The sequence below is a fragment of the Thamnophis elegans genome, chromosome 15 (genome assembly GCF_009769535.1).
Source record: "Thamnophis elegans isolate rThaEle1 chromosome 15, rThaEle1.pri, whole genome shotgun sequence".
NCBI classification, from domain to species: Eukaryota; Metazoa; Chordata; class Lepidosauria; order Squamata; family Colubridae; genus Thamnophis; species Thamnophis elegans.
The window spans coordinates 12,895,662-12,923,343 of record NC_045555.1 but is presented as its reverse complement, the minus strand read 5'-3'; the positions used below and the strand labels follow the sequence as shown (position 1 = coordinate 12,923,343).

The 27,682-nt window shown below is 41.5% G+C and overlaps 1 protein-coding gene across 1 annotated transcript in view; it reads right to left on the bottom strand.

The window, feature by feature from the left end:
• CDH23 (cadherin related 23) overlaps positions 1 to 27,682 on the bottom strand; it is a 594,289-nt gene that overhangs the window by 277,744 nt on the left and 288,863 nt on the right. Inside the window, exons 12-14 of the mRNA XM_032232225.1 lie at positions 17,994 to 17,999; positions 10,870 to 11,019; positions 3,389 to 3,547 (exon numbers count right to left, since the gene is read on the bottom strand). Coding sequence (XP_032088116.1) covers positions 3,389 to 3,547; positions 10,870 to 11,019; positions 17,994 to 17,999 — 315 coding nt within the window. The remainder of the gene's footprint in view (positions 1 to 3,388; positions 3,548 to 10,869; positions 11,020 to 17,993; positions 18,000 to 27,682) is intronic.

The following is a 27,682-nucleotide window of genomic DNA, read 5'->3' as shown; positions in this document are numbered from 1 at the left end:
GATTTAGTTGGGTTCCTACTAGTTCGGACCAGTTCGGCTGAAAAGGTAGTAACTTGGCAGCCTGGGTCGCTGGAACCAGCAGCGATCCAGCCCCCCCATGCCCCCGAACCTACCGGTGCTGTAGGTGCCGCCATCTTGTTTTTGGCTTCTGCGCATGCGCAGAAGATATTTTTAGTACTGCGCATGTGCACGTAGTGTGCATCAAGCGTGCGAGCAGGGCACATCCCTGAGCGAAGTGGCAGTAGCAGCAGCTGGAACCCACCCCTGGTGTGTGTGTGTGTGTGTGTGTGTGTGTGTGTGTGTGTGTGTGTGTGTGTGTGTGTGTTTGGAAGAGCACTTGTTCATATAAGTTTACCAACTAGACTGTTGGAAACCTTGACAAGCTGTGAGTTGGGTGGACCAATGGACTTGATACAAGGCAGTTAATATATTCCTAGAAATGTAAATTCACTTGCATGTATTTAAAAACCTCAGTGACGTACCCCTCCAAAGCAAAAGAGTTTATAATTTTGCAGTTCAATCTGCACATTACGGAACTCTTCCCATCAACACTCAATTGTGCCTAGACAGTGTAACATCTTTCTGGAACAATCACATAAATGAACAGCACTTTTGACATGTACCGAGTGTTTCCTCTCGAGTATCAAAAGAATACCAACAAGCACTTTCTTAAAAGTTGGGGGATCAGCTAGGAGGCCAATCTGTACTGCAAGGCTAATTGCGTGTATTCTGATTTATCATCGAGGATTCAACTCCTGGCATTTTGCATTTGCTTCAAAATGCTGGCATAGCTGGAAGTGCAGGGGGAGAAAAGATGCTATAACAATCTCATTGTTTAGTGTTTGACAGCCCGACTAGCTAAACATCTGTTTGAAATATTAATAACTGTCAGATGGGAACAGCTCAGGGGCTCTATATGGTTTCATACCATCTGTTTGTAGAATAAACACACTTACATATAAACCCTTTAAAACATTTTGTCTGAGTTCTGTCTTCCTGTTTGCATATGTTGGTTGATGGGATGTTGGGGAATATATCAGCGCTGAACAGGGTGGGAAGACAGAGTTGAACATCTTATTGGGGAAGGCATCAAAGGCCCATTCAGGTTATGCTGCAGATATGTTTGCCTTAGTTGGTTATTTTTCTTAATGAAACGGATCACATCCATATAAATAAGCCAATGCATATGAACTGGACAACACAAGTACATCTCTGGGGCATATAATCAATGCCTCTGCCATTCATTTACAACTCTCTCATGAAGAATCTGAAAATGTGTCAAAGACTAAGTGTAAAAGGCCTGTGAGGAAAAACATATTCAAAGGAAAGAAAATCTTCTTTATGTAACTGCAGTGGTATAAAGAATACCAGCAATCTATATGTATAAAAGCCAAGTACCATTCACTCATCACGAAATCTCCAGAACCGTAAAGCCTACAAACGTGAAATTTTGCACGTATGTTCCTCTTAGCTTCTAGGTGCTCGCTAAGAAAGGATTTTTCAAAATGACCATCAGATCATTAGTATTTCTTTTACAGTAATTAACACGCTCAGATGCTAAGGAGTTCTACTCCCCCTTCACACCTGAAAAGAACTCTGTTCCAACTGCTAATTTCCTTATATTAGCACACTCTGATGCTAAGGAGTTAGACATTCTACTCCCCCTCCCCACCTGAAAAGAACTCTGTTTCAACTGCCAATTGCCTCACATTCTGTTACCTCAGTTTAAATTGGCAGATGTTCCACTCCTTCATTCAGGAAAGGTCTGGGGCTCCTTACAGTACTAAACATTGGTACCTCACGAAAATGTCTACTCCTTCCATCTATGGAACTGCTTCCAGACTCAAGGCGGTGGGTGTGATATTCCCTTATGTGTTTCAATTACCGACCACCACTGAGCCAACAGGTTGAGAATCAAATTTCTCCTGCATAGCCCGATAACATAGTTTCGTCGCGAAGCACGGGTATCCAGCTAGTTACTAATATTTTATTGTAAAAATCAGCTTAGTATTAGATTTCCTATAACCCTCTGGTTGTTATTACAATCAAACTTAACAAAAGAATATTTAATTTTTCTTTGGAGGCAATATGTCTATTAATTGACCCAAGTGTTATCCCTCTTAAGGGAGCTTCATGATGCCTGTTTCCATCTTACTGATATAGAACATTTGCTCAACTGTCCTTTCTTTCTTTGATGCTGTTTTGTTCCAGGTCTGCTAAGCCAGATACCATCGGTGCAAAGTCTGACCTGGCATGTATGCAGCTGTTTAGTGTTCTGGGAGAACCCTAGAAGACCTGCAAGGTGGTTACCAATTTGTAGTTTTTGAAGTTACGGAAGAGTAATCATATATTTAACTGTGGCTAAATGCAAAGGAAAAGAAGACACTGAAATTTAGAATTTTCCTGCTCCCATATTCCTAGTTGTATTATAGCTCATAGCTGGCCAAGTTCTACATTCTCAGAATCCACGTTCAAATCAGTTCTAGTATAGAAAGATAGAGAAAACATTCTACCCATCCCGAAGGCTATCAGATTTGGGCAGATGACTACTAGATGAGAATTTTTAAAGACCTTGTTTCTTTTCTCCTTTCCCTGATAATTCTTTTCTATACTTAAATAAAGGAACTTCTACTACCCAAAAGAAATTAAAATTGGCAGCAATAACATACAGAAAAAATATTTTTGTTGTTATCAGCTAGTAGTTCTCTGGTTTTTTTGCAACCCAGACCTGGGTGCTAACCACTAGCATCTCTAAGAAGTGAAGGCTTGTACAATATAAATTCACATCAGTCATTGCCACACCTCAATGAATCTTGTTAAGGAAAGGTAGCTTACAGTCATCTTCTTGTCTTTCTCTCTCTGTGTGTGTCCTTTGTCTGCCCTTAATCCTATTTCTTTCACTTTCCAAGTTTTGAATTTGCCATTCGCAACTGTCAGCTAACAAAGGTTAACTTATGGTTATGACTATAAGTGTCTCACATTGTCATTCCCTGATCTTTTGCTTTTTCAGAATTTGGCTACCAGAATATATCTGATTAAATCAACTGGAAAAGAAGCATAAACATTATTTTCTTATGTTTCTGTTCCCCGTTCTTTAAAATCTGGCCTATAATAAGAGAGAGTTATTGTCATTTATTTGTTTACCTATTGATCTGATTAAACCTATTAAAGATATGTGAATATAGATTTAAAGAATCTAATCAAGTATGCACATCCATGTAATTTTCTTTGGAAAGTATATACTTAAAATCCATTTATGTCCTTTAATTACAAAACCAATCCATTTCTAATCCATTTTCAGCTTACTGAAAATTTAGAAGTTTCAGCCACAGATAAATTGTAATGTATTGGTCTAAGCAACTGTGGAAATGCATGTTTCCTTGCTTACCAAAACTCTCAGAATTGTAGTTCCCACGGTGGCATTTTCAAACAGGCTGACATTGTAAAGGATCTGGCTGAACACCGGTCTGTTGTCATTCTCATTGATGAGGTTAATCTTCACCCGGGCAAAACCAACATGGTCAGGTAGGCTCTCATTTGCAAATAGCTAAAGGAAAAAGGAAATGTAAAATAGTTAGGATAAAACTTTATCTCTCTCCCAGCTAGAAGCCCTCATTTCCCTATAAATGTCTGAATCTCCGAATACGCATGACAGAGGACAATCACTGAAATAGCAGCGCTTTCCCCTATGTCACTCTGCCCTTTTTCTACCTTTCCATACATGGTCTAACATAGTCTTGCCATGTTCTTGCCAACAAAGGGATTATACTTCAATCTTGCAAGCAGAAGCTAATCTGAACCAGATTAGAGGAGGGGGAATCATAGGGGGGGGGATGATTATCAGTCTCTTAATCTGGAAAATATTTCTACCATACTTTCCCTTTTGTGATCTTTAGAAGGATCACCAAGGATATTTTTTATAGTCCGTTAGTGTGTCACCAGATACATTAAATCACGATGCATACAACCAATCCAGACCCCCCCCCATCTTTGTTTCTGCTTGAAAATAAGTTGCAAATCCCTAGATATTGGACATTAATACGATTGAATGGGTCCAGAGGTTTTTAACGAGAAGAGTACTCTACTCCTCTATTCACAATATAATTCCCTATGCCACCAGGCTTGAAATTTTGGGTTTGGACAATCTGGAGCTGTGCTGCCTGCGGTATGATATAAACACAGTACACAAAACTGTCTGCTACAACATTTTAGCTGTCAACGACTTCTTCAGCTTCAACCTTAATAATACACGGGCAAACAATTGATACAAACTCAAGGTAAACCGTTCCAAACTTGATTGCAGAAAATACGACTTCAGCAACAGAGTGGTCAATGCCTGGAATGCACTACCTGACTCTGTTGTTGCATCCTCAAACCTTCACAGCTTCAACCTTAAATTGTCTACTGTGGACCTTACTTCATTCCTAAGAGGTCCGTAAAGGGAGCGTGCATAAGCACACCAGCGTGCCTACCGTCCCTATCCTACTGTCCCCATCCATTTGTATTCATTTCTTTGGTTCATATCCATGTTTATATCTCTACCTGCTATCTTGTATGTGTTTGACAAACTAATAAATACAATAAATACAAATACAAATAAGAAAGATGGCCACATCTGAAACCTAAAGAGAAATATGCAAGGAAGAAAACCAAATTTAGAATTGGGATAAGTTTTGACAATCAATATTCTGAAATTTTGGGCTGGCTCACAAGAGGATTACTTGCTGTTTTCGGATAGACCTATCTATCAATATTTATTTTACTTGTTCCAAGCAAATATATTACCAGCAGAGAAAGTTACATAGAGAGAGGGCATGTTCTGCAGGAGCCTGTTGAATTGTAAATGATGCTTCTGAGAGCATAAACCTCTGCTAGAATATATTGGATTAGCAGCCTTCCAAGGGATCTTGACTATATATTCATTAAATGTAAATTAGCAGCCTTCAAGCATTTGATGCATATATTCAAAGCTGCCCTTAATCCTAAACAAGCTCCCTTCATGAGTTTTAACCTACCCATCAGGGGTATAAATGAAGGGCTAGCAGCATCGTGATTCATAATAATAATAATAAAATCAATTGGACCCCCCCTTGATTGCCACACCGGCCAAAAGATTAACACACATATATATTTATGATAAGCTTATCTTCTAACCTTTAACCCCAGTCATTTCTATTTCTGTTTTATGCCTTGCAGTTTTTTCAGAAAATCTGAATTTTATTCATGTTTCTTCGCTGCTGCTGCATAAAGACGAATAGCAACAGAGGCTGCTGGTGTGGTGTTTATAAAGCAGCTCTGACTTTCTACAAATTTACAGCTCACTGAAACTCTGGGATGCAGCTCAAGCAGGCAGCTGGGAAAAGCTCCACTGCCTGAGAGATGCATTTAAACTGAAGTTTTATAGGATATAAAACTTTCATAGCGGCAAACCATAAAAAAGGGGGAGTTCTATTTAAGCTGCTGCAGCTGGGGCCTTAAATTTTGGAAAGCATCAGGCTCATAGCTGATCTCTCTCCATTTTCTACTTCTTTTTTTGGCTAAAGACAGATCCTGTGAGACAGACAGCTATGAGTGAAGTTGCAATTAATGCTAATCGATATATGCCAATATTTTTTTTACCCCTCATTTCTGCCGTGTTCAAGTCGATTAACGTTGTGCCTTTCTAACCCATTGATGACATTCTACTTCACTGCCGTCCAATAATAAGGCAATTACATGAAATGTAGAAAATCCTGGAACTCCTACGGATTTTATCTTTTTTCATGTTCCCAAAGGCGCAGAGTTAATGCACGCTTAGTTTTGCATTCGCTCTGTATTTCCACAGCTGCTTTTTTCTCATCCTCATGGAAGAGATCCTAAAGGCTGTTTAGGATCCTAAAGATCCTAAAACTAATTCCTTACTCAACTCTTCTCACAGATGGCCACAAATTCTCAAGCCCCACATGCCAGCAGAGGGGCCTGGTACTGCTTAGATGTGTAATATGACATCAGCATTTAATGGTCCTTGACTCTAAGCAAATATTAAATGCTGTCTCTGTTTTATTTATACAATTTATTTGGCTGCCTGTCTCTCACTGGGTGGTGTATGAGGATCAAAGCACAAAATGTTCTGACCCAGGCTTCCTTAGAAAGCAAGAAGCAAAGTCTCTTGCTTTCTAAGAGACAAAAACTCTTATTTACACGGCTGTGAATTCATTTCATTCACAGTCAGCAAGACTTGGTAAATAGTTTTTCAGAGGAATGTTTATCCACACACACCTTATCTCGTTTGAAGCGCTGCCAGGTAACGAGTTTCCAAACACAGGGCAAAGCAAACTTGGCACAGAGTCTCTTATAGTCACAAACAGAATTTTCCACTCTTGACACGACCGAATAAACAAATTGTTTCATGCAAAAGCCCACTCCTCGTTCACTCCTTTTTTGTTTCCTATGGGAGGGGCCAATCACCTTCAAGGTGTGGCTTTACTCTTAAGTTGACCCTGCTTTCTTAATTGTTCTTGTCTTCTAGCAGCTCTGCACATGCACACACTGGGAACAGACTCCAGCTGTTCTTCTGCCTCATTGCTGTCTAACTCCCTCTGTGCCTCTGAAGCAGAGTCCTCATCTGAACTTTCCTCAGCCCCCAGGAGTGGCCCATGTTCCTCCCCAACCTCCTCACTGTCCGATTCTGCTGCCAGCTCTGCTGGCTGCCGGTGGGCCACAACATTAAACCAAAATGTTCCCAACCACTTGATATAAGTGACTACTGTGCCAAATTTATCAAGCCAGACCAAAGGGGATACGTTGAGATGGGGCCATTCCATGAGGCCAGCATCATCTGATTCTAATTCTCCTTGAACTGAATTCAGTTTGTCATTCTACAACAGCTATCTAAGCTCAGTGTTTTAGTTCTTTCTTCTCCATCCTATTTTTCCCTCCGGTCACTGCAAGATTTTGCTTTTTAAACTTGTGAGAGCTTCTCTATGAAACATTTGACTGGAGGGCAGGATAAAAATGGCTTCAGATAAATAAATCATAATAAGTAATTATTATGAAAATAAGCATTTGAAGGATATTACCGCATTTTTCAGAGTATAAGGCACATCTTTTCCCCTCAAAAAAGAGGCTGAAAATCTGGGTACATTTTATACACTGAATACAGCATTTTTGGCCTCCTGAAACGCCACCCCTTCACCAAAATGGCCATGCATACCTTTTAGGAGGCTTTCAGAGAGCTCCTGGGGGCTGGGGAGGGCAGAAATGAGCAAAAAATGAGCCATTTTTGCCCCCAATTCCAGGAGCACTCTACAAGCCTCCTAAAGGCTATTCATACCATTAAAAAAACGGGCACATTTTCGCAAAAAACGGGCCATTTTTGGGAGGTTTGCAGAGTATAAAAACTTTTTTTTATTTGCTTCTTCAAAACCTTGGTGCGTCTTATACTCGGTGCGTCTTATACTCGCTTCATGAGCATGTGTGCAAGTGGCTTGCACGCATGTACACGGCTTCAAAAACATGGCTAAATAGGATGGCATAGAACCCACCCGCAGGTTGCCACTATTGGTTCACCTGAACCAGTCCGAACCAGCTGAATACCACCTCTGTCTCCTCTCCCCATAATTTATAAATTTTTGCATTCAGGATTTGGTCTTTAAAAGTTTGTAGGTACTGTAGACCCCCAGAACTCAAATTATGATCTGTTAAAATCACACAACTAACCTTCATGTATACATCACTACCTACATTTCATGTTACATGAAAACAAGAGTCTAGAAAAATTATCTCCAGTTCAATATAGTTAAGATTCATATTTTTAAAAGAAGGGCTCATACAAGCCATTCTGGCAATGAACATAAAACCTGGAAGGTATTCCAGCAAAGTTTAATAAGTATTTTGGGATTTATTCAGCAAAAGGAGTAATATACACACAAACTTTGTGCAGCTGTGCTCCATTAAGCATCTGCCTATTCTGGTATGTGACCTAATTCCACTGCTGCTTGGCCTATGGCACGGGGACTATAAAAATTTATGAAAACACACCAAATGCATTTTAACAATTTCATACAAATATCTACACCTGGATGCTGGATGCATCATCCCCATCCACCAATTTGTCCCTTTAATAGTGCAGAATAGGGAAGGGATCACCTCCTGTCTTACTTTCCTCTCAATTCTGCTTACTTCTGTGTTAAAGCTGGGAATAACCAAAGGCCACCCGCTTTGGGACTCTGCATGCAAAGAATCTTCAGGATTGTTTCCAGAGGCTCTAAAAAGTGCTGCACTTTTTAATAGCTAACCAGAGATAAAGATAATATACCATATTTTTTGGAGTATAAGATGCACCGGAGTATAAGACGCACCAAGATTTTGAAGAGGCAAATTAAAAAAAAGTTTTTGCACTCTGCAGACCTCTCAAAAACCCCTTTTTTTGCAAAAACAGGCCTGTTGTTTTTTTTAAAAAAGGGGGGGGGGCATGCATAGCTTTTAGAAGGCTTATAGAGTACTCCTGGGGGCTGTGTGGGATGGGCCGTTTTTTGCTCATTTCTGCCCTTCCCAGCTCCCAGGAGCTCTCTGAAAGGCTCCTAAAAGCTATGCATAGCCGCTTTGGTGAAGGGGACAGGGGTTTTTAAGGGAAAAAGGTGCATCTTATACTCTGAAAAATACGGTAAATTCTTGCTTGTTCAAGACTCTCCCTGTTTTTGCCTGCTTTTCATCCCTTTTTTTGCCAGTTTCTTTAACATTTGCTAATGTTTATTAAGCAAACATCAAGCTATACTTTTTTCCAGCTGAACTTAACAGTTGTGTGTGCTTGCTTTGATCTGGATATGGAGATTAACTGGGTGTATGCTGGGCGCCAACTAAATTGGAAATTGCCCATAGTGGATAGATTAGATTAACAGAGTTGGAAGGTCATGTAGTTTAACCCCCTGCCCAAGCAGGAGACCCTACACCATCCCTGACAAATGTCAGTCCAATCTCCCCTTGAAAGCCTCCAGTGATAAAGCTCCCACAACTTCTGAAGGCAACTTCTGTTCCATTGGTTGATTGTTCTCAGTGTTAGAAAGTTCCTCCTTATTTCCAGGTTTTAATCTCTCCTTGTTCAGTTTCCATCCATTATTCCTTGTTTTGCCTTCAGGTGCCTTGGAAAATAGCTTGACCCCCTCCTCTCTGTGGCAGCCCCTCAAATATTGGAAGTGCTATCATCTCTCCCCTGGTCCTTCTCCTCACTAGATTAGCCATGCCCAGTTCCTGTACCCTTCATATGTTCTAGTCTCCAGTCCCTTAATCATCCATCATCCTGGTTGCTTTTTTCTGCACTTTTTTCTAGAGTTTCATTTGCCAACATTATAATTTTCCAAGGCACCTGAAAAAAATAAATAAAACAAGTTAGCTACTTCTAAAAGTAAATGCTGGTGGTTGGGCTGAAGAGTGAGAGATCTTTAAAGAAACAATTAAGAATGGTTTTAAAGCAAAGAAGGCAGAAATTTCACCAAAGTTTATAGATAGGCAAGTCTATGCACATATTATTTAAAAAAAAGTTTTGTGTTATTAGACTGTAATCACAGAGTCTCTATTATATACTTGAAAGTAGCTTTCACTTGCAATATAGGCTAATAATAACTAGTGTGTTTTACAGGTTTGTGGGAAGAAGGACTGAGGACATGAACCTGAAAGATTCTGAACTCTTAATGATGTTAATAGTAACCATACAGGTAGTCCTTGACCTATGACCACAATTAGGATCAGAATTTCTCTTGTTAAGCAAGGCAGTTGTTAGAATGAATTGTGGCTGATTTTATGATCATTTTGTCCTACATGTTAAGTGAATCACTACAATTGTTGAGTGAACCACATCATCATTAAACAAATCTGGCTTCTAATTTTGCTTGGTGGAATCTGGCTGGGAAGGTCGCAAATGATGATCACATGATCCCTGGGATCCTGTAAATCCATGCTGGTTGCCAATCAACAGAATTTTGCTCACATGACCATCCGGATGCTGCAATGGTCACAAGCGTGACGACTGATTGCATAACTCACTTTTTCAGGGTCATTGTAACTTTGAACAGTCACTAAACGAATGGTGGTAAGTCAAGGGCTACCTGTAGTGGTGGCTATGAATATCTATTCAACTTAATCATCGTACTATCTTTGCATTATCTATTACTAGCTGATAACCCGGCATTGCCCAGGTATTTATTTATAAGGGAAAATGTCCGGACCAAATGTAATTTCTAATGTTGGATTTTCCCCCTTACCAGAGGGAAGCCCCCTTGTGAGCCATTGCCATGGCAACTCCACTGTGCTGTACCATAGAAGCCATTTTACAGCAGTAAAGTAGAATCCATTTAAAGGCACAACAGGCTGCATCTTTACAGAATACACATCCTAAGGGGTGTTAGAGGTGTCTTACCCCCATAGTATTTGTCTCCAGAGAGTAAGTCATCTGTGTACCAAATTTGGTTGAAATTGCTCGAGGCATTCCAGAGTTATGCTGGAAAATACACACACATAGCCAATAGAGTAGAATAGAATAGAATAGAATAGGAATAGGATTAGGAATAGGAATAGGATTAGGAATAAATTTAGGAATAGGATTAGGAATAGGATTAGGAATAGGATAGAAGAGATACTGTGGTGGGATTCAGCCAGTTTGCACCACTTCGGGAGAACCGGTAGTTAACTTTCTGAGCAGTTTGGTTAACTGGTTGTTTTAAGTTATTTAAATCCCACCACTGAATAGATAATGAAGAATCATATACTATTTTGTTGCAAAATATACTCCAAACAAATTAACCATCGCATGTGTACGCACCCATATATGTCAACTTCCCGCATCACCCATGGCCCCTCCCCATACTGTCCATGCAACGTTTGAAGAACGCTTACAGAAAACACATAGCGAGGGATTGTCTCAAAATTCAGGGGGACTGCCACTCTGATCCGAATGTCTGCTTTTCCTTGGATTGAAGTCGGAGAGATGATAAAATGGTTGGAGTTATTTCCCACCAGGTAAACTTCAAAAACACTGTTGAGTCCCTGAAAAAATAAAGAGGTAAATATGTTAAAGCCACTGAATTTAGATTTATTGTTGGCATGAGTGAGTCACTCTAAACACCTTGAAGGATCTGTTTAATTCAATAGAAAACAAAAATAGAAAACAAAATAAAGGGGGAATAACAGTTTGGGAAGATATTAAATATTCAAGATGAGTGTATCCATGGGTAGGTTGTACGTTTGGGTGAACTGAAAACTTGGAACAGAGGCAGATATGTTTTTCATGGCCAATTCTCTAACGCTGGTAATCAACTCTAGCAACCAGTGTTTCACTATGATTCATCTTCCTAAACTGCACAATGAAGAATCAATGTATAAGTGCAAATAATGCTACTGAAAAATACTGCTAAATATTTATGGTTGAAATTATACAGTATGGAAATGGCCTGATAAAGAAGCACATCTAAGTAACACCTTTCAATGGTGATTTTATAGTCAGTTTAGAATGCATTTATTCTGCTGTTGGCCTAAAACATCATTTCTCAATCTTGGCAACATTAAGACGTGTGGACTTCAACACCCAGGTAGACTCATCTGATCTAAAGTTATATCAATGTTCCTACCCAAATATTGCTCTGTTGCTAGAAAAGTAATTACGGCAGTCCATTGTAACATTAATAATAAATATTTACCAATATTTATTGACTCTTATTTCCCAAATAAATTTCTGTTATTGATTTAGTAGTTGCTCTCCTTGTTCTGACAGAGGCTTCCCAAGAGCATGAAACAAACACCTTGTCCCGGCAAAAAACCCTTTTATTAATTTACAGTGAATTCTGTTCATTCACAGTTGGCAAAGTCTTTCAAAGGGGGATTTACAGTCACAGACCTTATCAGGCTTGGAGAGCTAACAGGTGAATATCTGCAGAACTTGGCAAGGAGTCTCGGAGAATACAAACCAATTAAGTGAACTAATTGTCTCCTGCAAACTCCACTCCCCTTTTGCTCCTCTTTTATTTCCTCTGGGAGGGGCCATTCATTGTCTGGTCTTACTCCCAAGTTGACCCCTGCTCTTTAGTTGTTCCCTTTGTCTGGCAACTCTGTGCATGTGCACACTGGGAAAAAGCTCCAGCTGCCTCACTGATATCTGATTCTGAAGACAGCTGATAACTGTCAGATGGCCTGGCCCCATCTCTGCCTCCATTGCAGAGCCCTCATCAGAGCCTTTCCCAGACTCCAGGACTGGCCCATGTTCCTCCCCAACCTCCTCACTGTCCGAATCTGCTGCCAGCTCTGCCACAACAAGCACCCTGGATTTCAGCAAAAATGCTTCAACATGGCTGAATGAAATCTTCTCACTTGAATCAGCTGGTCATAGTGGAATGGCCATTGCCTATTTTTGGCAATCTTATTATACTTAACACATCAGATAAGTTTTACATGGAGTTTTGGGTCAGTTCAGCTATTTATTATTTCCTGGAATGGTGAAATGTTAGCTTGGAATTTTATCTCAATCAATGTTGAATGCAATCAATAGCTAGAATAGTGGTGAAGAAAGTCACCTGGAAGAGATTGGGTAGGATAAATGTCTGAGAATACCAAATACCCTCAGAATTTTCTCACCTGGCTCCACAGATATATTTTTTAATCTTCTTTTTTTTGTGTTTCACAAGGCACAAGGGTTGACTAGTGAAAATTCTCAAGTTTCTGATTTTCTTCTGGACTTTGGGAGATGGAGTTGGGAGCACAGATTTTCAGTGTCTCTCCTCTTTTCTCCATGTCCCTTTCTGATTTGTGTTGGAGGGGGGAAGAGACAGAAGTGGGCTTCACATAATTCAACAACCGTTTCGCCTACTGCAGAACCAAAAATATGAGTGCGCCTTCCGCACAGCTTCAAACACACGGCAATTTCATGCACGCGGTTTCCAGCACACCTTCTCGGGCTGCTGTGGTGAGTACAGCGGGCAAAGTGTTGAAATCAGCTGGGCTGCGTGGGTGGGGTGAGCAAGCCAGAGAGTGAGATATATAGGACGGGATAGGACCAAGGCCGGTGGGAGGACCCAGCCGGTGGGTGGAACTACCAGCTCGCCTGAACTGATTTGAACCGGCAGCAGCTGACCTCTGGGAAGAGGTCCAGTCTTAAGTCCCTGGAGTGTGGAATGCCTCAGGCCTTGGCCCTTTTACTGATGTTCTTGAATATCTGTGTGAAAATGCTGGGATAAGTCATGTGCCAGCACAGGGTATAGTTTCATCAGTATGCAGAGGATGCCCTGCTGTACATCTCTACAATTGGCTGAGCAGATGGGGCCATTCAAGTGCTAGCCCAGTGCCTGGAGACAGAGGATCCAGATGGAGAGGAAACATCATTGACTGTGCCCTAGACAGATGGAATAGTTTTGGAATCAAAGCCGAGGTGGCGCAGTGGTTAGGGTGCAGGCCACTTCAGCTGACTGTTATCTGCAATTCAGCGGTTCTAATCTCACCGGCTCAAGGTTGACTCAGCCTTCCATCCTTCTGAGCTGGGTGAAATGAGGACCCAGACTGTGGGGGCGGTATGCTGACTCTGTAAACCGCTTAGAGAGGGCTAAAAGCCCTATGAAGCGGTATATGTCTAACTGCTATTGCTATTGCTACTATAAAGGTGTCATCTTTGATTCCTTATGTGGCAGCATTTCTCAGAAAGAACGGATGAATAACTTGGGGTTCTCCTGGGGTTCTCGTGGCTCTTCCTCAAGGACCAAGGAGCAACTGTAGCTGTGAAGGGGAGGAGGCTTTGCACATCTCCACACATGCCCTAATGCAGGGGTGTCAAAGTCAATTTCATTGAGGGCTGCATCACGGTTGTGTTTGATCTTGGGGGGGGGGCGGGGTGTGGCCAGGGGACATGGGCAGAGTGAGCACGGCCAGCTCAACATCACTTGCTGAGGCTCCGTTTTCAACTGCAAAAACGTGAAAAGAGAACGCACAGCCTCCCCAGGCCTCTGTTTTTGTTGGTAGAGCTGCAGGAGGCCGTCATGGCCCAAAATGGAGCCAGAGGAGGCCTTGCATGGCCTTCCCTGAGCTCGTTTGGCTGGCAGAGGCACCATGGGCCTGTCCTTCGTTGTTTCCACGGTGGCCCCATGGACCAGATCTAAACACCCTATGGGCCGGATCTGGCCCCTGGGCCTTGAATTTGACACCCCTGTCCTAGTGATTACCTGGCTGGATTACTGCAGTGCTCCCTACATGGGGGTCACCCTTGACAACCATATAACTTCCCACAATTAATAAATATAACATTTCCTTTCCTTTCAATGGGGGACACACTACTACGTGTTACTATGCTGGCCCCTAGTAGTTAGCAGGTACGAATTGTTAAAAATGAAAAGTCACTTGAGAAGGTCAGGGATGCAGTTATGAGAAGGGATGTGAAAGGATATTCTGAGTAAATTTGATAAGAATGAAAGCCATATGGGACATTAGCATAAATAAAGTGTTAATTTCTGACTGTTTTAGTTCATTGTTTTCACATATACAATATATTGCCTTTTTTATTTGTTTTCTCTCTGGGAAAAAAAATAAATAGAAATACCACTCTCTTGTTAAGAAAACAAACTTTGCTACACCTATTTTAGTCTGACTTTTTTGACTTTTGGGTCAAACAAACTCAACTGGCAAATAAGGAGTCTGGAAAACTGTTAGTCCTATTTTTTTTCTTAATAAAAGTACTATTTGGAAATTGCTGTTGATACAAAATCAACAAAAGTAGTTGTTGATAGCAAGTGTTATCTCTAATCCTAATTTTGGGGGTACAGGACAACCTTGTTGTATCAACTAACTCTGAACCTCTAAGAACAATCTATGAGATATCTTTCAGAACCAGCTCCTTGCCCGACCTGTCATCATTAGCCATGGTCATATCTATCTTCAAAAAGGGAGACCCCAGACTAGTTGAAAATTACAAAGCAATCTGTGTTGCATCACCTGTAAAAAGTCATGGAATCAATTATAAACCAATCCATCACTCTCCATTTAGGGACAAACAATCTGCTTTCTAATAAGCAGTTTGGTTTCAAGAAAAAATTGTCCTGTAAACTCCTACACTGCAGAAACATTTGGACTACACAACTCGACCAGGGTAAAGCAATAGACACAATTTACATAGACTTCTGCAAAGCCTTTGATTCAGTGGTACACGACAAACTATTGTTAAAACTATGCTCTTATAGTTTTTGTATTCATCCCCTTTGTTTATGTCCATGTTTATACTTATACCTGTTATCTTTGTACAAGTTTTACTAAATAAATAAATAAATAAATAAATAGATAAATAAATAAATAAATGTTTCATGGGCAAAAAAACAAACAAACTAGGTGTCTATTTTAGGGACACAAAATACTGTAACTTTCAAGGCCCAGCCTGAGGATTGCAAAGGCTGAAACCATCTACCTCCCTATTTATTTATATCAAATATTAATCTGTCAATCTACTAAGGTAATGTAGCAAAATCTTTTATCATTCACTGCTAGTGAGATGCCGAGAAAGATTCCCGAAGGTTGTGAAGCATTTTCCCCATGAGAGACATATATGGATTGTGTTCCATTAAAATTTTTTTTCCTAATGCCAAGCGTTATCAATAATAGATAATCAACATCTGAAACCCAAAGTTAACATTTACCATCCTTTATGTGAAACCATCCAGCAGCATAAATTAAGGCAAGAAAAAGGCAATAATTCATTTTTTTCTTGACACGTTGGCATCTCAATGTTTATTATATTTAATCAGAAGGCCCACTGATTCCAAGATGATATAGTTTTTTCATCAAATATTATTTTGGCAATGATTGAATAGTGGAGTCTACAATGGTTCCAGAGAATTAATTATTTGTTAGTCGCTAGTGGACTAAGAGTTGGATTCTCACAATCATCTGTGGTTGCTGAATTTACACAACAATTATAATTAGATTCCAGGAACAGGCCTTGAAGGGACTTGGAACTATACAATTGTTCAACTAAAGATAAAGGTTCCCCTCGCATATATGTGCTAGTTGTTCCCGACTCTAGGGGATGGTGCTCATCTCTGCTTCAAAGCCAAAGAGCCAGCACTGTCTGAAGATGTTTCCGTGGTCATGTGGCCGGCAGGACTAAATGCTGAAGGCGCATGGAACGCTGTTACCTTCCTATGAAGTGTTAATACTTTATAATGCCTTAGTAAGGCCACACTTGGAATACTGTATTCAGTTTTGGTCGCTAGAGTGTAAAAAAAGATGTTGAGACTCTAGAAAGAGTGCAGAGAAGAGCAACAATGATGATTAGGGGACTGGAGGCTAAAACATATGAAGAACGGTTGAAGGAACTGGGTATGTCTAGTTTAATGAAAAGAAGGACTGGGGGTGACATGAGAGCAGTGTTCCAGTATCTCAGGGGTTGCCACAAAGAAGAGGGAGTCAAACTATTCTCCAAGGCACCTGAGGGCAGGACAAGAAACAATGGGTGGAAACAAATCAAGGAGAGAAGCAACTTAGAACTAAGGAGAAATTTCCTGACGATTAGAACAATTAATCAGGGGAAAAACTTGCCTCTAGAAGTTGTGAATGCTCCAACATTGGAAGTTTTAAAGAAGAATTTGGATAACCATTTGTCTGAAGTGGTTTAGGGTTTCCTGCCAAAGCAGGAGGTTGGACTAGAAAACTTCCAAGGTCCCTTCTAACTCTGTTATTCTATTCTATTTGCTGATATCCTCTAACTCTAGATAATAAGCACAATGCTCTTGACAAAGAAACTTCCAAAACACACTTGAGTTTTCACACAATATAAAGTTTTGTTGGCCTTTGTGATATCCCCTTCCCTTATTCCTTTGGACACATCCTGAAGCAAAGCTATAAGGAATGATTACCACAAGGTAGCTGCCAAAGTGAAATTATCAGGAAGGTCTTGAAGCAGTCAAACTAAAACTTTGTACATTTTGCAGCTGTTTTCCACTTTCGAGGATCGCAGTCATTTATCAAACTATTTATCAAACTATTTCTACACAAGTATTTATTTTCAGGGCTTTCTAACTTCAGGAAAGACATTCAGTGTAAGACAGCTTTGCCTGACAGAAACTTTGGATGAGAATTTCTGTCTTTAGCAGCCAACATGATGCCATGCGTAGATGACGTGATGGGAAATTATAGTCCAAATTAGATTAAATCGGGGGATTTCTAAAGGATCAGTTTCTTTATTGTGCCTGAACAGATCCCATTCCCACTTTTAGAAATTTACACACCCACCACGTATGTAAAACCATCTTTTTTCTTCACAGAATTATAAACTGAATATTCCTAGTGATAATCTAGGCATATTTATAGAGATATCAAATTTATGGCAGAATTTCCAGTGTTAGACCTGTCAGGGTTCCAAGTAACACCCCTCATGAAAGAAGACTCTGAGGCTTGAGTTCCCTCAAAGTTCCATTTTATTTGAGATGTCATATTGGCACATCTGGGGAAACCCGAATCTGAAAGTTCTGGGTTTCCCTACCCAAAAGAACGTTCAAGTCCCTACCCAGCACCCGCATGTCCATCACATGATCCAATCAGGCCCTGTCCCAACTGGAGATGCCTCCCAGTCACACCACTCCAGGTGCAGGGCAAGTTGTCCTTGATTCTCTGAGAAAGGAATGTTATTTTGACTACAAACCTCTGATACTCCATACAATCCCCCCTCCCAATTCCCCACAGTAGAAAATGTGGCAGGTCTGAAGGCCCAATGTAAAAGATGGCTTCCAGGCCCGACAGGACTTTCTTGCAATATTCCTGTCAGGAGAGATGGCTGCCCAGCTCTTGCTTAAATCTCTCAAAGGTTCTTTTTCAAAAAGCAACTGGACTGTTTTTCTTCCTTGAGGAGGAAGAAGAAAGCATTTCATTTCTTATCCAAGAAGCTTCATTAGAGAACTGATGAAGCTTCTTGGATGAGAAGTGAAACATTTTCTTCGCCTTCCTCAAGGAAAAAAACCCAGCTCAGTTGCCTTTTGAAAAAGCACCTTTCAGACAACCATGTCCTAGATGACTGAGAATCTCAACAGACATCTTAAGTATTTCCTCCAGGGCAGAGCTGTCAAACTCTAGGCCCATGGGCCAGATGTGTCACTCACTGACCACACCCACGCCCACGCCCAGTTTAGTGAAGAGAGGAGAATAGCAATAGCAATAGCAGTTAGACTTATATACCGCTTCATAGGGCTTTCAGCCCCCTCTAAGCGGTTTACAGAGTCAGCATATTGCCCCCAACAACAATCTGGGTCCTCATTTTACCCACCTCGGAAGGATGGAAGGCTGAGTCAACCCTGAGCCGGTAAGATTTGAACAGCCGAACTGCAGAACTGCAGTCAGCTGAAGTAGCCTGCAGTGCTGCATTTAACCACTGCGCCACCTCGACTCTTGGAGAAGTCCCAATACGTCACCTGATGCCACCATGACACCCCTGCTCCAGAGGAAAATACACCCACCCCCGGGGCCATATTTTTTTCTCTTAAACATTGGTTCTCGTTTGGATCCTTCCTCCCCGATTTGTAGCAAAATCAGTTCATTGCATTTTTCATCTATTGACTAGAGCCGTGATGGCGAACCTATGGCACGCATGCCACAGGTGGCATGCAGAGCCCTCTCTGGGGGCAAGCCAGCTGTCGCCCAAGCCTAGCTCCACCACACATGTGCGCATGTCTCCCGCTGGCCAGCTGGTCTTTGGGTCTCTGCCACGCATGCGTGGGGGCAGGGCGCATGCCTGTGGGGTGCTTGCATTGAATTTTGGGGGCTCGCACAGCACCCCCGCGCCCAGTTTTGACTTCCAGGTTGATTCATGAGGTCTTCTAGGCCCAAAAGTGGGTGTGAGGGCTTTGGGCGTAGAAGGTCACCTGCACCAACCTGGAAGCCAAAAATGGGGGGCCAGTGCACATGCGCAGTGGGGGCAGCGTGAACGGGGGATCACGTGCATTGCATTTTGGGTGTGCATGCTTTTGGCACATGACAACAAAAAGGTTAGCCAGCACTGGACTAGAGTGTTGCTTTCTAGAGCACCAGAGAATTTTCTGCTGCCTGTTTTGCTGGAAGCCTTTTAGATATTTAAAAGCAACTGGTTCATCTGCCACAGATCTCTAGGGAGCAGACACAGAAACTCTTCCAGATGTTTCTCTGAGAGCTATCATGCCTCCCCACTGTTGCAGATGTTTCAAGTTGTCCATCTCTAAACGCAGTTTGACGAAAGCATCCTAATTTCAAGCAAGAGATGCAGGATGCCATACAATGAAATTTGAGAGTTAGACAGATTAGTGGCAGGTTCTTTAATCTTCCTGATATATTAATTCCAAATGATTATTATGAAACTTAAATTTTTTAAAATGAACTTTTTGGGGTGATAAGTATTTAGCAACTGGCACAAAGCTTGTACTAAATGGTAATAACCAGGCCTTGTATGCAAAGGGAAAGCAGCATCGAGCATTTTAGAGAATTAATTGAGCAAAAATACACTTTTGTTCTCCCCAAATATTGACACTTTGCAACCTCCACACCAAACGTTGCATTCCTTGCCACAGCCCAACCCAGTTGAGCACATTACAATAAAGTTGAAAAAACTGCTGGAGCTGAATTTCCAATTTTCCCCCAAATGGAGTCAGTCTTGTTGGAAGGCGGGACCAATTAAATGCACGAAAGGGCACTAATAGCAAAAGCTGGCTGAGCGTGACAGCTGAGAAACGAGTGACATGGCTAGAGAATCCCTCTTTCCATTTCTATCTCCCTCCTCCGCCCTACCAAATCCAACAATAAAGAAAGAAGGCAGCAGAAGAGAGCTAAAATAATATTGATATTCATATAGTACCAGAGGCAAAGATAATATCTCAGAAACAGATAAAGATAGCTAAGTTCTTGATCCAAGGATCTGGCAACTTATGGAAGGCAAAAGCGAGAAATATTGCACTTGGTATTTTGAAAAGTAGACTGCTACTACAGGAAATTATGGGGGAAAAAACCATTGTTCTTCAGATAGGATACGTGCTAATGAAAAAAAAAATACAGAAGGAGAAAGGCGTCTCACCAGACTCAACTAAATCCAAACCCAAAAGGCCATCTGTCAAAAATCAAGGACACCAGGACGTACATTGGCTACCCTTTTCTTTAAAAAAATAATCGGGAAGAATGCTTTGCCTCAGAAACCATCCCCCAAATATGTATTTTAGCCTCAATTATAATTCTGCTTTCCTCAGCAGTTCTGAAACAATGGAGAGTAATTGTTCTTGAATGCAGAAAAGTTAATCATTCATATGGCAGGATTACATTACACTGTATTCCCCCATTTACAATAAAGAGCCTTTTGGAGGACGAGTAATTCAAGCCACAACATCTGTTCTGCATCTGGAAAGATGGCCAGGATGCTGCTCTCAGCACTGTCTCTATCAAAGGGCAAAACTTCAGAATCCACAGAATAAGCACAGCCTCTTGAGGATTACCATGTCATGCCTTCTTGTGAGGAGTGACTATAGCATGGATAAGATGTTTGAAAGCAAGACTGTGTAAGACCTGGAACATTTCTAATCTTCCCTTTCTTCACAAGGTTGTGGAAAAGGTGGTTGGATGACAGGTATGGGGGATCTCTGGACTTGTTTCAGTTTGGCTTCAGGCCAGGTTATCATACCAAGAGAAAGTTGGTTGCACTTCCTGATAACCTTTGGTGGAATTGGTATGGAGGTGATATTGTTATAATAATAGTGTATCGAATAACAGAGTTGGGAGGGACCTTATTGTTGTGGCCCGCCAGCAGCAAGCAGAGCTGGCAGCAGATTCAGATAGTGAGGAGGTTGGGGAGGAACATGGGCCAGTCCTGGAGTCTGTGGAAGGTTCTGATGAGGGCTCTGTGTCGGAGGCAGAGATGGGACCAAGGCCATCTGACAGTTATCAGCTGTCTTTGGAGTTGGAGATCAGTGGGGCAGAAGAACAGGTAGAGCCTTTTCCCAGTGTGCGCATGGGTAGAGTTGCCAGACGAAGGGAACAACTAAAGAGCAGGGGTTGACTTGGGAGTTAGGCCAGAAGATGAATGGCCCCTCCCAGAGGAAATAAAAGGATAGTGAAAGGGGAGTGGAGTTTGCAAAAGACAATTAGTTGGCTAATTGGTTCAGTCAGAACACTTGTAGATCTTCTACTCAAACCCTTTGCACAAGCAGGAGACCCCACACCATTTTGGACAAATGGCTGTTCAATCTTTTCTTTAAAAACATCCAGTGGTGGAGCACCCACAACTTCTGAAGGTAACCCATTCCTCTGGTTAATTGTTCTGACTGTAAGGAGAGTTCTCCTTAGTTTCTTCCCCATTCTAGTGAGCACTGATGTCTCAGTAGAGTTTGATACTGCCAATCAGTATCTTTCAGATTGCTTGCAAGGAAGTTAGGAGTGGGAGACAATCTGTGCAGTGGTTCACCTCCTTCCCCAGTGATCGGTTTCAGTCAGTGTTGACAAGGGGGAGAGATGCTCATGGCCCTGCAAGTTTGGGGATCCTCAAGGCTTGATGCTCTTCTCTGTCCTATTCCGCATCTAGGTGAAACCATTAGGTGAGGCCATCAAGTCTACATCTCAATCCCGAGAGTCATATGTGAAGCAGTCAATATCTTGATCCAGTGTCTGAAGGCTGTTTGGATCTGGATGGTGCAGAACAGATTTCAGCTCAATCCTAACAAGACTGAGTGGCTGTAGCTATTTGGACCCCCTAGGTAAGAGATGTGGTCAAAACTGGTACACAATTTGGGGATATTTTGGTCTTACAGCTACTGCTTGAAGAGCATGTGGCAGCTGTGGGCAGGAGGGATATATACTATTGGGCGACAGTTGAGCCCTTTCCCCAGCTGGGAGGCCTTTCAGACAGACACTTGTGCCCTGGTCACCTCATGCTTGGATTACGGCAATCTGCTCTATGTGGGCCTGCCCTTGAAGATTACCTGGAAGCTACAGCTGGTTTAAAATGCAGTGATGTGAGCTCTATCAGGTGCCTCTCAATGATCACTACTACACAAACTGCATTGGCTGCCATTTGGCTTTCAAGTGCAATTCAAGATGCTGGTTATCTATCTATATATAAAAATGGCTCCATGTATGTGTGTGTGTGTGTGTGTGTGTGCGTGTGTGCGTGTGTGTGTGTTCCAGCATAACTGTGGAACGCCTCGAGCTATTTCAACCAAACTTTGTACACAGATGACTTACTCTCTGGAAAAAAAACACTGTGGGGGTAAGATACCCCTAACATCCCTTTGGGGGGTGATGTTCTGTTAAGATACAGCCTGTTGTGCCGTAAAATGGCTTCTACTGTACAGCACAGTGGAGTTGCCATGGTAACGGCTTCACAGTACTCCTCAAGGGGGCTCCTTCTGGTAAGGGGGAAAATCCAACATTAGAAATTATGTTTGGGCCAGACATTTCCCCCCTATAAATAAATACCCCGGCAATGCCGGGTTGTGAACTTGTTAGCTATAACCTGTATGGCATGGGGCCTGCTTATCTCCAATTGTTTCTGCCCTCCCAGTATATTCCAGTATGGTGAATGCACTCTATTAAAGATTACCATTTTCTGGGATCTAGGAAATGCAACTTCCCCGTTGAGCAACACCCCCCCCCCCTTGGAACAACATTTTCCCCGAGCTAAAGATTCCTCTTTCCTGGAACCCAGAACATCTTGAAAATGTGGCTTGGATCCCAGGCCTGGGGCTGATGTTTGCCATTGATTAATCGCCCCTGTTTTGTTTCGTGGGTTGTTAGCAAAATAATTTAGGCTAGATTGCCTGTTGAACTAATGCCCCTTGCTGTTTTTGTACATCATCCAGAGTCCACTGGAATTGGGCTTCTGATACATTTTTAAAAAGAAACAAATGATGTACAGAACCAGCTTTATGAAGTCAACATTTTAAAGTGCCCCATCTGAGTGAGATTCAATTTCTGGCTTCTTCAAATAAGACGAGGTAAACTCCTTTCTGAAATGCTGGAAAATTACTCCCAGTCAGCTTGACAATGCTGACCTGGATGGCTTGATATGGTCCGATTTAATATATAGTAGCGTCTCTCATTTTAATGCTACATCCACTTCTAGGACTCTTAACACTTCACAACATAAACACTGGAGACCCTCCTATAATTATCCAATCTTTCTCCTTTGAATCAGAATAATTTCTATGAGGATGCAATGTTGTTAGTCACGACGTCATGTCTGATCCATCACAACCCCATGGACAACATTCCTCCAGGCCTTCCTGCCCTCTACCATCCTCTGGAGTCCATTTAAGCTCATGCTGTCTGCTTCAGTGACTCCAGCCATCCACCTCATTCTCTGTCGTCCCCTTCTTCTTTTACCCTCAATCTTTCCCAGCACTAGGCTCCTCTCCAGTGAGTCCTTCCTTCTCATCAGGTGGCCAAAGTATTTGAGTTTCCTCTTCAGGATCTGGCCTTCTAAAGAGCAGTCAGGGTTGATCTCCTCTAGGACTGACTGGTTTGATTGCCTTGCAGTCCAAGGGACTCCTTGCAGGAGTCTTCTCCAGCACCTTTGTTCAAAGGCCTATTCTAGTCTTTGGTGCTCAGCCTTCCTTATGATCCAACATTCAGAGCCATACATTACAACTGGGAAAACCATAGCCTTGAGTATACGTACTTTCATTGGCAGGGTGATGCCTCTGCTTTTTAGTATGCTGTCTAGATTCTAGATGATGTCTAGAGGATGCAGTAGTGAAGAATACATGTAGCTCAGGGTGGAATTGCTGAACTTGATTGTTTTCAAGGGGATGTTATCCAATACCCAAATAAACAGGAACTAGCCCCAAAGAAGCAGAATAGGAAGAGTATTGATTCTTTTAACCTCTGGTAAACTAAGATTCCGGAGAGTCTTGAATAGTCCAAAATGCAAGCAAATGGATCATCAAACAAATCAATCCAGAGTTGTCACTTGAGGCACAAATGACAACATTCGAATTATCCAACTTTGGACAGATTATATCAGGCGTCCCCAAACTTTTGGACCCCAGGCACCACTAAATTCATAATTTTAAATCCTGCGGACCACTAAAATGATATGGTTAATGACTGGCTAGGTAGTCATGTGACTGGGTGGGCATGGCCAACTTGATGTCACTTATGTTGAGGGGCGCTTTGCTGGCCTGTACTCGCCCCTCCCCTCCCAGTCACTCCTCATCTGCCCGGGCTCCTTAGGGCTCCAATAGGAAGAAGTTGTTGGAGCTAAGCTAATTAAGCTAACCATGAGAAAGAGTTGGCAAAACAGCTGGCTCAGTTCAAACTGGATCTGACAGAGAAGGAGGCTCAGCAGAAGCACTTCACTGAGGACTACAAACATAGGTTGTCCAAGCAGAGGGAAGACCTGCAAGAGTGCAAGGCCAGGTACTGGTGCCTGGAGGCTCAGTGGGCTGAGATGGTCAGTCAGTTCCAAGCCATGATACAGTCCCATAAGGCCCTCCCGCTCTTCGCTTCCCTCCAGCCTTTGCCCAAACCCCGCATCAGGAGGCTGAAGCAGACCCCAAGTTGGAATTTCTGCCCCTTCTGACCCGCACAAAAAGACCCAGAAGGGGGAGACTTTCTGCAGCAACGCAAATGTTCACTGCAAGTATCAGTCCCAGAGGCTGTAGTTTGAGGACTCCTGCATTAGTGCAATATAAAAAATGTAAATAATTTTTCTGTGGACCACCAAAATTTTCTCGCAGACCACCAGTGGTCCACAGACCAACAGTTGGTGACCGCTAAATTATATAACTCTTCATACAATGCTCGGAAAGTAGGGAGATGAAGTATCTGAATGCTGCAGCTGAATTCATTCATCAGCAGGTTGGTGAATGAATTCAGTTACAGGGGTAATGAATGCAACACTGGAAGATCTGAAAGACCAGATAAGGGACAGATCATCACAGAGAAAAAAAATCTGTATGTTTGCTAGAAAATGTTGCCAACTTGATGGTACATAATCAGTAATCAAAAGGCACAGATAAACAAGAATAATTAAGAAACAACATCCTAATCAAGCTATCCCATATAAATACAAAACCAGCAAACTCCAATCCCCTTTGCATTGCTGATGTTATCTGGTAATGAAGTCATGCTGGAAGAGAAGCAAGATCAAAGAACGCTAAGAACCCAGCAATTATGAATTCGGATATGAGATGTGCCTGAAAAAAATGGATTTCCAGTTTGTCCGTGAATTTGCTTGTGTCCAGGTGTAGAATGAAAGAGAATGTTCCCTGATACAATTCTTCAAAGTCCAGGTCAAAAACATGAACCAGGTGATGCTGCCAATGTCTGACAGGTGATGCTTTCTAAAGGATTTCTGAATGCCATTCTCCATAGTAAATCTACTTCAAAAGGCCATTTTGTACTCGATAATGAATCTACTTCAAAAAATTACAATATTAATTTTAAGCATATATATATATAGTGGTTCATTTATGCAACTATTGTTACAAAAGACCCCAATAAACAGGAAACTGGAAACAACAATACAATAAACAGTTCTTACTTTAAGATTCAGAGGTTTATTTCATGAGCAATTTGGAACATGGACAGCTATCATAGCATTACTCACTGTACATCAATAACCAATTGCAAAGAGGCCCAGAGATGATAGCTAAGTCCAGCAAGAAATAGCTAGCTCAGTGGGCCTGAACTCATTTCAAGACACCCTTTTTATACTTTTCTGCATGCATTTCATAATTTCCTTCCTTGTACTTTTACACTGATTGTCAGTGAACATAGCAGTTAGCATATTCTTGCGTGTAGGTATGAAATCTCCTTCCATCTGCTACTTTTATTTCCCTATTTCTCAATGTCCTTAATCCAAAATAGCTTCTGAAACTGCTTTATTTGAAAATACATGGTATAAATTGTCTTAGCACAGCAAATTGCAAATATAACTTTATTCTTAAGCAATCTTTCCAGCTAAGCTAGTAATATAGGTCAATTGATTTAGGCCTAATATTTGAGGCCTAGTATAGAACCAAACTCTGGTTGCTTTCTTCTAGTTGGGAGCAATTAGCATCAATGCAGTGAAATCTGACCACAACCCCAATCAGTAGATATACATTATTTGTCTGTAAACTCAAATGGAAATAAAAAGAAATCTTTAAGTGGGATCCCAACATTTGTCAAGCCACAATGATGCCTAGAGAACAACCAGAACCATAAAACCACCTATACCCAAGACATTGATCAGGAACAAATATACTGAAATAAATTTGGAAAATATATCTAAATATTGCTCTCCCCTTGCTAAAAAGTATATTATCTGAATAAAAAATAATCATTTTTTAGAAGTCAACATTTTGAGTGATTATAGTAGTGTGGTGCTTGAAGTCATTTACTCCTAGTAATTATGTAGTAAAATGTTATTAGTGTACCCTTTGGATGTCTTCATAGGATTTCTGGTATAAAGCTGATACAAAATGTGACTTATGTTTTGGGGAAGTATATTCCAGAGTTTGTACTTAATGATCTTCAAGAGTGAGTATCTTATGAGGTTTGTACCAATTTGCTTTTTCTGTTCCTGTGATACAAGCTTCCTTAGAGCTGGACCTGTGTATAGCCTTTAAAAATAATCCAAATAGAACTGGACGGGATCTTGGAGGTCTTCTAGTCCAATCCCCTGCTCATTTATATCGTTTTAGACAAGTGGCTGTCCAGTCTCTTTTAAAAACTTCCAGTGATGAAGCACCCACAACTTCTGAAGGCAATTGTTAATCAGTAGTCCACTGATTAATTGTTCTCACTATGTTACCACAGGAAGTTTCTCCTTAACTCCAGATTGCTTCTCTCCTTGATTAGTTTCCATCCCTTGTTTTTTGTCCTCTGGTGCTTTGGAAAATAAATTGACCCCCTCTTATTTGTGGATACTGAAATACTACTATCATATCACCCATGGTCCTTCTTTTCACTCAACTAGCCATGCCCAATTCCCGCAACTGTTCTTCATAGGTTTTAATCTTCAGGCCTTTAATCGTCTTAGTTCTTAGCTCTTCTCGGCACTTTTTCCAAACTCTCAACATCTTTTTTGTGATGTCGTGACTAAAAATGGTTACAGTGTTCCAGGTGTGGTCTTACTAAGGATTTAAATAGTGGTAATAATACTTCTCTAATGGCACTCTAATGGCAGAAAGTGAAGAGCCTCTTGATGCGGGTGAAGATGGAGAGAGCAAAAGTTGGCTTGAAACTCACCATTAAGAAAACTAAGATCATGGCATCTGGCCCTCTAAATTCCTGGCAAATAGATGGGGAAGAAATTGAGGTAGTTACAGATTTTATTTTCCTGGGCTCCAAGAGAAGAAAGCTATGGCAAATCTAGACAGCATACTAAAAAGCAGAGACATCACCCTGCCAACAATAGTGCATATAGTCAAGACTATGGTTTTCCCAGTTGCAATGTATGGCTGTGAAAGTTGGACCATAAGAAAGGCTGAGCGCCAAAGAATTGAGCCTTTGAATTATGGTGCTGGAGAAGACTCCTGCGAGTCCTTTGGACTGCAAGGCAATCAGTCCTAGATGAGATCGACCCTGACTGCTCTTTAGAAGGCCAGATCCTGAAGAGGAAACTCAACTACTTTGGCTACCTAATGAGAAGGAAGAACTCACTGGAAAAGAGCCTAATGCTGGGAAAGACTGAGGGCAAAGGAAGAAGGGGACGGCAGAGAAGGAGGTGGCTGGATGGAGTCACTGAAGCAGTCAG